Source organism: Pyrgilauda ruficollis, unplaced genomic scaffold, assembly GCF_017590135.1.
Source record: "Pyrgilauda ruficollis isolate IOZ18807 unplaced genomic scaffold, ASM1759013v1 scaffold560, whole genome shotgun sequence".
Taxonomy (NCBI): Eukaryota; Metazoa; Chordata; class Aves; order Passeriformes; family Passeridae; genus Pyrgilauda; species Pyrgilauda ruficollis.
Genome location: NW_024527267.1, coordinates 1 through 11,935, shown reverse-complemented (window position 1 = coordinate 11,935; position 11,935 = coordinate 1). Strand labels below are relative to the sequence as shown.

The 11,935-nt window shown below is 63.2% G+C and overlaps 1 protein-coding gene across 1 annotated transcript; it reads right to left on the bottom strand.

Moving 5' to 3' along the window:
* Window positions 1-31: 31 nt before the first annotated feature.
* On the bottom strand, window positions 32-11,825 carry LOC121361255 (myosin light polypeptide 6-like; the record flags this gene model as incomplete). Its single annotated transcript, XM_041481763.1, has 3 exons — window positions 32-154; window positions 268-345; window positions 11,606-11,825. Coding segments are annotated over 3 exons (327 nt in total), but the record flags the coding sequence as incomplete, so codon positions are not given.
* Window positions 11,826-11,935: the final 110 nt, after the last annotated feature.

Genomic DNA, 11,935 nt, shown 5'->3' with positions numbered 1-11,935 from the left:
TGGTAAATAAAAAAAAAAAAAAAAGACACCAGGGCAAGAAAAAAAAGGAAGGAATGAGATTAAAAAAAAAAAACCAAATGAAGTAATTTGAGGAGGGGGCGGGGGGAGGCGTTACCCCTGCGGCGTCACCCTGACAAGATGTGTCTCACAAAGGCTGGGGGGAAGGAACGAGACATGATGGTCAGGGAGGGAGTGGGACCGCGGGTGACCCCCCCGGGACCCCCCCCAGGACCCCCCGGGACCCCCCTCGGGACCCCCAGGCCTCACCTTCGTAGTTGATGCAGCCGTTGCTGTCCTCGTGGCCGGCCACCAGCTGCTCCACCTCCTCCTCGGTCATCTTCTCACCTGGGGGACATCGGTGTCACCCTGGGGACGTGGGGGGGGACACGCCCGGGGGGGCTGCAGGGCTGGCCGGGGAGACCTTGGGGTTTGGGGGGGCTTAAAGGATCAGACTGGAGGCACCAGGACCCCCTGGCAGCAGCTTCGGGACCCTCAGGGTGCCCAGACCCTCCCCTGGCAGCAGCTCTGGGACCCTCAGGGTACCCAGAACCCCACCTTGGCATCATCTTTGGGACCCTCAGGGTATCCCAACCCCTCCCTGGCAGCACCTTTGGGACCCCTGAGGCACCTCTGGGACCCTCAGGGTGCCCAAACCCCTCCTTGGCATCGACTTTGGGACCTCTGAGGTACCTCCAGGATCCTCAGGGTACCCAGAACCCCTCCTTGGCATCATCTTTGCGACCCTCAGGGTGCCCAGACCCCCCCTGGCAGCACCTTTGGGACCCCTGAGGCACCTCTGGGACCCTTGGGGCACCCAGACCCTCCCCTTGACAGCAACTCTGGGACCCTCAGGGTACCCAAACCCCTCCCTGGCAGCATCTCTGGGACCCCTGAGGCACCTCTGGGACCCTCAGGGCACCCAGAACCCCACCTTGGCAGCAACTTTGGGACCCTCAGGGTATCCCAACCCCTCCCTGGCAGCACCTTTGGGACCCCTGAGGTATCTCCAGGACCCTCAGCGTACCCAGACCCCCCCCATGTCAGCAGCACTGAGACCCCCAGAGCACCTGGACCCCTCAGCAGTATCTCCAAGGACCACAACTCTGGGACCCTCAGGGTACCCAAACCCCTCCCTGGCAGCATCTCTGGGACCCCTGAGGCACCTCTGGGACCCTCAGGGTGCCCAAACCCCTCCTTGGCATCGACTTTGGGACCTCTGAGGTACCTCCAGGATCCTCAGGGTACCCAGAACCCCTCCTTGGCAGCACCTTTGGGACCCCTGAGGCACCTCTGGGACCCTCAGGGTGCCCAAACCCCTCCTTGGCATCGACTTTGGGACCTCTGAGGTACCTCCAGGATCCTCAGGGTACCCAGAACCCCTCCTTGGCAGCACCTTTGGGACCCCTGAGGCACCTCTGGGACCCTCAGGGTGCCCAAACCCCTCCTTGGCATCGACTTTGGGACCTCTGAGGTACCTCCAGGATCCTCAGGGTACCCAGAACCCCTCCTTGACATCATCTTTGCGACCCTCAGGGTGCCCAGACCCCCCCTGGCAGCACCTTTGGGACCCCTGAGGCACCTCTGGGACCCTTGGGGCACCCAGACCCTCCCCTTGACAGCAACTCTGGGACCCTCAGGGTACCCAAACCCCTCCCTGGCAGCATCTCTGGGACCCCTGAGGCACCTCTGGGACCCTCAGGGTGCCCAAACCCCTCCTTGGCATCGACTTTGGGACCTCTGAGGTACCTCCAGGATCCTCAGGGTACCCAGAACCCCTCCTTGGCAGCACCTTTGGGACCCCTGAGGCACCTCTGGGACCCTCAGGGTGCCCAAACCCCTCCTTGGCATCGACTTTGGGACCTCTGAGGTACCTCCAGGATCCTCAGGGTACCCAGAACCCCTCCTTGGCAGCACCTTTGGGACCCCTGAGGCACCTCTGGGACCCTCAGGGTGCCCAAACCCCTCCTTGGCATCGACTTTGGGACCTCTGAGGTACCTCCAGGATCCTCAGGGTACCCAGAACCCCTCCTTGACATCATCTTTGCGACCCTCAGGGTGCCCAGACCCCCCCTGGCAGCACCTTTGGGACCCCTGAGGCACCTCTGGGACCCTTGGGGCACCCAGACCCTCCCCTTGACAGCAACTCTGGGACCCTCAGGGTACCCAAACCCCTCCCTGGCAGCATCTCTGGGACCCCTGAGGCACCTCTGGGACCCTCAGGGTGCCCAAACCCCTCCTTGGCATCGACTTTGGGACCTCTGAGGTACCTCCAGGATCCTCAGGGTACCCAGAACCCCTCCTTGGCAGCACCTTTGGGACCCCTGAGGCACCTCTGGGACCCTCAGGGTGCCCAAACCCCTCCTTGGCATCGACTTTGGGACCTCTGAGGTACCTCCAGGATCCTCAGGGTACCCAGAACCCCTCCTTGGCAGCACCTTTGGGACCCCTGAGGCACCTCTGGGACCCTCAGGGTGCCCAAACCCCTCCTTGGCATCGACTTTGGGACCTCTGAGGTACCTCCAGGATCCTCAGGGTACCCAGAACCCCTCCTTGACATCATCTTTGCGACCCTCAGGGTGCCCAGACCCCCCCTGGCAGCACCTTTGGGACCCCTGAGGCACCTCTGGGACCCTTGGGGCACCCAGACCCTCCCCTTGACAGCAACTCTGGGACCCTCAGGGTACCCAAACCCCTCCCTGGCAGCATCTCTGGGACCCCTGAGGCACCTCTGGGACCCTCAGGGTGCCCAAACCCCTCCTTGGCATCGACTTTGGGACCTCTGAGGTACCTCCAGGATCCTCAGGGTACCCAGAACCCCTCCTTGGCAGCACCTTTGGGACCCCTGAGGCACCTCTGGGACCCTCAGGGTGCCCAAACCCCTCCTTGGCATCGACTTTGGGACCTCTGAGGTACCTCCAGGATCCTCAGGGTACCCAGAACCCCTCCTTGGCAGCACCTTTGGGACCCCTGAGGCACCTCTGGGACCCTCAGGGTGCCCAAACCCCTCCTTGGCATCGACTTTGGGACCTCTGAGGTACCTCCAGGATCCTCAGGGTACCCAGAACCCCTCCTTGACATCATCTTTGCGACCCTCAGGGTGCCCAGACCCCCCCTGGCAGCACCTTTGGGACCCCTGAGGCACCTCTGGGACCCTTGGGGCACCCAGACCCTCCCCTTGACAGCAACTCTGGGACCCTCAGGGTACCCAAACCCCTCCCTGGCAGCATCTCTGGGACCCCTGAGGCACCTCTGGGACCCTCAGGGTGCCCAAACCCCTCCTTGGCATCGACTTTGGGACCTCTGAGGTACCTCCAGGATCCTCAGGGTACCCAGAACCCCTCCTTGGCAGCACCTTTGGGACCCCTGAGGCACCTCTGGGACCCTCAGGGTGCCCAAACCCCTCCTTGGCATCGACTTTGGGACCTCTGAGGTACCTCCAGGATCCTCAGGGTACCCAGAACCCCTCCTTGGCAGCACCTTTGGGACCCCTGAGGCACCTCTGGGACCCTCAGGGTGCCCAAACCCCTCCTTGGCATCGACTTTGGGACCTCTGAGGTACCTCCAGGATCCTCAGGGTACCCAGAACCCCTCCTTGACATCATCTTTGCGACCCTCAGGGTGCCCAGACCCCCCCTGGCAGCACCTTTGGGACCCCTGAGGCACCTCTGGGACCCTTGGGGCACCCAGACCCTCCCCTTGACAGCAACTCTGGGACCCTCAGGGTACCCAAACCCCTCCCTGGCAGCATCTCTGGGACCCCTGAGGCACCTCTGGGACCCTCAGGGTGCCCAAACCCCTCCTTGGCATCGACTTTGGGACCTCTGAGGTACCTCCAGGATCCTCAGGGTACCCAGAACCCCTCCTTGGCAGCACCTTTGGGACCCCTGAGGCACCTCTGGGACCCTCAGGGTGCCCAAACCCCTCCTTGGCATCGACTTTGGGACCTCTGAGGTACCTCCAGGATCCTCAGGGTACCCAGAACCCCTCCTTGGCAGCACCTTTGGGACCCCTGAGGCACCTCTGGGACCCTCAGGGTGCCCAAACCCCTCCTTGGCATCGACTTTGGGACCTCTGAGGTACCTCCAGGATCCTCAGGGTACCCAGAACCCCTCCTTGACATCATCTTTGCGACCCTCAGGGTGCCCAGACCCCCCCTGGCAGCACCTTTGGGACCCCTGAGGCACCTCTGGGACCCTTGGGGCACCCAGACCCTCCCCTTGACAGCAACTCTGGGACCCTCAGGGTACCCAAACCCCTCCCTGGCAGCATCTCTGGGACCCCTGAGGCACCTCTGGGACCCTCAGGGTGCCCAAACCCCTCCTTGGCATCGACTTTGGGACCTCTGAGGTACCTCCAGGATCCTCAGGGTACCCAGAACCCCTCCTTGGCAGCACCTTTGGGACCCCTGAGGCACCTCTGGGACCCTCAGGGTGCCCAAACCCCTCCTTGGCATCGACTTTGGGACCTCTGAGGTACCTCCAGGATCCTCAGGGTACCCAGAACCCCTCCTTGGCAGCACCTTTGGGACCCCTGAGGCACCTCTGGGACCCTCAGGGTGCCCAAACCCCTCCTTGGCATCGACTTTGGGACCTCTGAGGTACCTCCAGGATCCTCAGGGTACCCAGAACCCCTCCTTGACATCATCTTTGCGACCCTCAGGGTGCCCAGACCCCCCCTGGCAGCACCTTTGGGACCCCTGAGGCACCTCTGGGACCCTTGGGGCACCCAGACCCTCCCCTTGACAGCAACTCTGGGACCCTCAGGGTACCCAAACCCCTCCCTGGCAGCATCTCTGGGACCCCTGAGGCACCTCTGGGACCCTCAGGGTGCCCAAACCCCTCCTTGGCATCGACTTTGGGACCTCTGAGGTACCTCCAGGATCCTCAGGGTACCCAGAACCCCTCCTTGGCAGCACCTTTGGGACCCCTGAGGCACCTCTGGGACCCTCAGGGTGCCCAAACCCCTCCTTGGCATCGACTTTGGGACCTCTGAGGTACCTCCAGGATCCTCAGGGTACCCAGAACCCCTCCTTGGCAGCACCTTTGGGACCCCTGAGGCACCTCTGGGACCCTCAGGGTGCCCAAACCCCTCCTTGGCATCGACTTTGGGACCTCTGAGGTACCTCCAGGATCCTCAGGGTACCCAGAACCCCTCCTTGACATCATCTTTGCGACCCTCAGGGTGCCCAGACCCCCCCTGGCAGCACCTTTGGGACCCCTGAGGCACCTCTGGGACCCTTGGGGCACCCAGACCCTCCCCTTGACAGCAACTCTGGGACCCTCAGGGTACCCAAACCCCTCCCTGGCAGCATCTCTGGGACCCCTGAGGCACCTCTGGGACCCTCAGGGTGCCCAAACCCCTCCTTGGCATCGACTTTGGGACCTCTGAGGTACCTCCAGGATCCTCAGGGTACCCAGAACCCCTCCTTGGCAGCACCTTTGGGACCCCTGAGGCACCTCTGGGACCCTCAGGGTGCCCAAACCCCTCCTTGGCATCGACTTTGGGACCTCTGAGGTACCTCCAGGATCCTCAGGGTACCCAGAACCCCTCCTTGGCAGCACCTTTGGGACCCCTGAGGCACCTCTGGGACCCTCAGGGTGCCCAAACCCCTCCTTGGCATCGACTTTGGGACCTCTGAGGTACCTCCAGGATCCTCAGGGTACCCAGAACCCCTCCTTGGCATCATCTTTGCGACCCTCAGGGTGCCCAGACCCCCCCTGGCAGCACCTTTGGGACCCCTGAGGCACCTCTGGGACCCTTGGGGCACCCAGACCCTCCCCTTGACAGCAACTCTGGGACCCTCAGGGTACCCAAACCCCTCCCTGGCAGCATCTCTGGGACCCCTGAGGCACCTCTGGGACCCTCAGGGCACCCAGAACCCCACCTTGGCAGCAACTTTGGGACCCTCAGGGTATCCCAACCCCTCCCTGGCAGCACCTTTAGGACCCCTGAGGTACCTCCAGGACCCTCAGCGTACCCAGACCCCCCCCCATGTCAGCAGCACTGAGACCCCCAGAGCACCTGGACCCCTCAGCAGTATCTCCAAGGACCACCAAGGCCGTGGGACACCCGAATGTCAGCACCTCAGGGACCCCCATACTCCAGAACTGCCCAAATCAGCACCTCAGGGACCCCCAACACCCCAGAAGCCCTGAAGTCAGCACCTCAGGGACCCCCAAATCAGCACCTCAGGGACCCCCAACACCCCAAAACCCCCCATCTCAGCACCTCAGCTTGCGACCCTCAGGGTGCCCAGACCCCCCCTGGCAGCACCTTTGGGACCCCTGAGGCACCTCTGGGACCCTTGGGGCACCCAGACCCTCCCCTTGACAGCAACTCTGGGACCCTCAGGGTACCCAAACCCCTCCCTGGCAGCATCTCTGGGACCCCTGAGGCACCTCTGGGACCCTCAGGGTGCCCAAACCCCTCCTTGGCATCGACTTTGGGACCTCTGAGGTACCTCCAGGATCCTCAGGGTACCCAGAACCCCTCCTTGGCAGCACCTTTGGGACCCCTGAGGCACCTCTGGGACCCTCAGGGTGCCCAAACCCCTCCTTGGCATCGACTTTGGGACCTCTGAGGTACCTCCAGGATCCTCAGGGTACCCAGAACCCCTCCTTGGCAGCACCTTTGGGACCCCTGAGGCACCTCTGGGACCCTCAGGGTGCCCAAACCCCTCCTTGGCATCGACTTTGGGACCTCTGAGGTACCTCCAGGATCCTCAGGGTACCCAGAACCCCTCCTTGACATCATCTTTGCGACCCTCAGGGTGCCCAGACCCCCCCTGGCAGCACCTTTGGGACCCCTGAGGCACCTCTGGGACCCTTGGGGCACCCAGACCCTCCCCTTGACAGCAACTCTGGGACCCTCAGGGTACCCAAACCCCTCCCTGGCAGCATCTCTGGGACCCCTGAGGCACCTCTGGGACCCTCAGGGTGCCCAAACCCCTCCTTGGCATCGACTTTGGGACCTCTGAGGTACCTCCAGGATCCTCAGGGTACCCAGAACCCCTCCTTGGCAGCACCTTTGGGACCCCTGAGGCACCTCTGGGACCCTCAGGGTGCCCAAACCCCTCCTTGGCATCGACTTTGGGACCTCTGAGGTACCTCCAGGATCCTCAGGGTACCCAGAACCCCTCCTTGGCAGCACCTTTGGGACCCCTGAGGCACCTCTGGGACCCTCAGGGTGCCCAAACCCCTCCTTGGCATCGACTTTGGGACCTCTGAGGTACCTCCAGGATCCTCAGGGTACCCAGAACCCCTCCTTGACATCATCTTTGCGACCCTCAGGGTGCCCAGACCCCCCCTGGCAGCACCTTTGGGACCCCTGAGGCACCTCTGGGACCCTTGGGGCACCCAGACCCTCCCCTTGACAGCAACTCTGGGACCCTCAGGGTACCCAAACCCCTCCCTGGCAGCATCTCTGGGACCCCTGAGGCACCTCTGGGACCCTCAGGGTGCCCAAACCCCTCCTTGGCATCGACTTTGGGACCTCTGAGGTACCTCCAGGATCCTCAGGGTACCCAGAACCCCTCCTTGGCAGCACCTTTGGGACCCCTGAGGCACCTCTGGGACCCTCAGGGTGCCCAAACCCCTCCTTGGCATCGACTTTGGGACCTCTGAGGTACCTCCAGGATCCTCAGGGTACCCAGAACCCCTCCTTGGCAGCACCTTTGGGACCCCTGAGGCACCTCTGGGACCCTCAGGGTGCCCAAACCCCTCCTTGGCATCGACTTTGGGACCTCTGAGGTACCTCCAGGATCCTCAGGGTACCCAGAACCCCTCCTTGACATCATCTTTGCGACCCTCAGGGTGCCCAGACCCCCCCTGGCAGCACCTTTGGGACCCCTGAGGCACCTCTGGGACCCTTGGGGCACCCAGACCCTCCCCTTGACAGCAACTCTGGGACCCTCAGGGTACCCAAACCCCTCCCTGGCAGCATCTCTGGGACCCCTGAGGCACCTCTGGGACCCTCAGGGTGCCCAAACCCCTCCTTGGCATCGACTTTGGGACCTCTGAGGTACCTCCAGGATCCTCAGGGTACCCAGAACCCCTCCTTGGCAGCACCTTTGGGACCCCTGAGGCACCTCTGGGACCCTCAGGGTGCCCAAACCCCTCCTTGGCATCGACTTTGGGACCTCTGAGGTACCTCCAGGATCCTCAGGGTACCCAGAACCCCTCCTTGGCAGCACCTTTGGGACCCCTGAGGCACCTCTGGGACCCTCAGGGTGCCCAAACCCCTCCTTGGCATCGACTTTGGGACCTCTGAGGTACCTCCAGGATCCTCAGGGTACCCAGAACCCCTCCTTGACATCATCTTTGCGACCCTCAGGGTGCCCAGACCCCCCCTGGCAGCACCTTTGGGACCCCTGAGGCACCTCTGGGACCCTTGGGGCACCCAGACCCTCCCCTTGACAGCAACTCTGGGACCCTCAGGGTACCCAAACCCCTCCCTGGCAGCATCTCTGGGACCCCTGAGGCACCTCTGGGACCCTCAGGGTGCCCAAACCCCTCCTTGGCATCGACTTTGGGACCTCTGAGGTACCTCCAGGATCCTCAGGGTACCCAGAACCCCTCCTTGGCAGCACCTTTGGGACCCCTGAGGCACCTCTGGGACCCTCAGGGTGCCCAAACCCCTCCTTGGCATCGACTTTGGGACCTCTGAGGTACCTCCAGGATCCTCAGGGTACCCAGAACCCCTCCTTGGCAGCACCTTTGGGACCCCTGAGGCACCTCTGGGACCCTCAGGGTGCCCAAACCCCTCCTTGGCATCGACTTTGGGACCTCTGAGGTACCTCCAGGATCCTCAGGGTACCCAGAACCCCTCCTTGACATCATCTTTGCGACCCTCAGGGTGCCCAGACCCCCCCTGGCAGCACCTTTGGGACCCCTGAGGCACCTCTGGGACCCTTGGGGCACCCAGACCCTCCCCTTGACAGCAACTCTGGGACCCTCAGGGTACCCAAACCCCTCCCTGGCAGCATCTCTGGGACCCCTGAGGCACCTCTGGGACCCTCAGGGTGCCCAAACCCCTCCTTGGCATCGACTTTGGGACCTCTGAGGTACCTCCAGGATCCTCAGGGTACCCAGAACCCCTCCTTGGCAGCACCTTTGGGACCCCTGAGGCACCTCTGGGACCCTCAGGGTGCCCAAACCCCTCCTTGGCATCGACTTTGGGACCTCTGAGGTACCTCCAGGATCCTCAGGGTACCCAGAACCCCTCCTTGGCAGCACCTTTGGGACCCCTGAGGCACCTCTGGGACCCTCAGGGTGCCCAAACCCCTCCTTGGCATCGACTTTGGGACCTCTGAGGTACCTCCAGGATCCTCAGGGTACCCAGAACCCCTCCTTGACATCATCTTTGCGACCCTCAGGGTGCCCAGACCCCCCCTGGCAGCACCTTTGGGACCCCTGAGGCACCTCTGGGACCCTTGGGGCACCCAGACCCTCCCCTTGACAGCAACTCTGGGACCCTCAGGGTACCCAAACCCCTCCCTGGCAGCATCTCTGGGACCCCTGAGGCACCTCTGGGACCCTCAGGGTGCCCAAACCCCTCCTTGGCATCGACTTTGGGACCTCTGAGGTACCTCCAGGATCCTCAGGGTACCCAGAACCCCTCCTTGGCAGCACCTTTGGGACCCCTGAGGCACCTCTGGGACCCTCAGGGTGCCCAAACCCCTCCTTGGCATCGACTTTGGGACCTCTGAGGTACCTCCAGGATCCTCAGGGTACCCAGAACCCCTCCTTGGCAGCACCTTTGGGACCCCTGAGGCACCTCTGGGACCCTCAGGGTGCCCAAACCCCTCCTTGGCATCGACTTTGGGACCTCTGAGGTACCTCCAGGATCCTCAGGGTACCCAGAACCCCTCCTTGACATCATCTTTGCGACCCTCAGGGTGCCCAGACCCCCCCTGGCAGCACCTTTGGGACCCCTGAGGCACCTCTGGGACCCTTGGGGCACCCAGACCCTCCCCTTGACAGCAACTCTGGGACCCTCAGGGTACCCAAACCCCTCCCTGGCAGCATCTCTGGGACCCCTGAGGCACCTCTGGGACCCTCAGGGTGCCCAAACCCCTCCTTGGCATCGACTTTGGGACCTCTGAGGTACCTCCAGGATCCTCAGGGTACCCAGAACCCCTCCTTGGCAGCACCTTTGGGACCCCTGAGGCACCTCTGGGACCCTCAGGGTGCCCAAACCCCTCCTTGGCATCGACTTTGGGACCTCTGAGGTACCTCCAGGATCCTCAGGGTACCCAGAACCCCTCCTTGGCAGCACCTTTGGGACCCCTGAGGCACCTCTGGGACCCTCAGGGTGCCCAAACCCCTCCTTGGCATCGACTTTGGGACCTCTGAGGTACCTCCAGGATCCTCAGGGTACCCAGAACCCCTCCTTGACATCATCTTTGCGACCCTCAGGGTGCCCAGACCCCCCCTGGCAGCACCTTTGGGACCCCTGAGGCACCTCTGGGACCCTTGGGGCACCCAGACCCTCCCCTTGACAGCAACTCTGGGACCCTCAGGGTACCCAAACCCCTCCCTGGCAGCATCTCTGGGACCCCTGAGGCACCTCTGGGACCCTCAGGGTGCCCAAACCCCTCCTTGGCATCGACTTTGGGACCTCTGAGGTACCTCCAGGATCCTCAGGGTACCCAGAACCCCTCCTTGGCAGCACCTTTGGGACCCCTGAGGCACCTCTGGGACCCTCAGGGTGCCCAAACCCCTCCTTGGCATCGACTTTGGGACCTCTGAGGTACCTCCAGGATCCTCAGGGTACCCAGAACCCCTCCTTGGCAGCACCTTTGGGACCCCTGAGGCACCTCTGGGACCCTCAGGGTGCCCAAACCCCTCCTTGGCATCGACTTTGGGACCTCTGAGGTACCTCCAGGATCCTCAGGGTACCCAGAACCCCTCCTTGACATCATCTTTGCGACCCTCAGGGTGCCCAGACCCCCCCTGGCAGCACCTTTGGGACCCCTGAGGCACCTCTGGGACCCTTGGGGCACCCAGACCCTCCCCTTGACAGCAACTCTGGGACCCTCAGGGTACCCAAACCCCTCCCTGGCAGCATCTCTGGGACCCCTGAGGCACCTCTGGGACCCTCAGGGCACCCAGAACCCCACCTTGGCAGCAACTTTGGGACCCTCAGGGTATCCCAACCCCTCCCTGGCAGCACCTTTGGGACCCCTGAGGTATCTCCAGGACCCTCAGCGTACCCAGACCCCCCCCATGTCAGCAGCACTGAGACCCCCAGAGCACCTGGACCCCTCAGCAGTATCTCCAAGGACCACCAAGGCCGTGGGACACCCGAATGTCAGCACCTCAGGGACCCCCATACTCCAGAACTCCCCTAATCAGCACCTCAGGGACCCCCAACACCCCAGAAGCCCTGAAGTCAGCACCTCAGGGACCCCCAAATCAGCACCTCAGGGACCCCCAACACCCCAAAACCCCCCATCTCAGCACCTCAGCGACCCCATCTCAGCACCTCCAGAACCCTGGACCCACTAAGACCCCCCAAACCCCCCCCATTTCAGGACCCCACCCCCCTGTCCATCCCCATTTCCCGGTGGCGACCCCGGGGGCTGCCAGGGGGGCTGGGGGCTCACCCAGGGTGACGAGGACGTGGCGGATCTCGGCCCCCATGACGGTGCCGTTGCCCTCCTTGTCGAACACCCGGAGCCCCTCCACGTAGTCCTCGAAGCAGCCCTGGTCCTTGTTCTTGGCGATGGTTTGCATCATGGGCAGGAACTGCTCGAAGCTCAGCGTCTTCACGTTCATCTCTGCGGGACAGGGACGGTGGGGAGGGGTCTTTCTCCAGGGGGATTTTGGGGGAGGGGCATCTGCTGCTGGGGGTTTGGGGGTGGGAGTCTCTGGTGCTGAGGATTTAGGGGGAGTCTCACTGGTGCTGGGGGTTTGGGTCTCACAGTGCTCAGGGA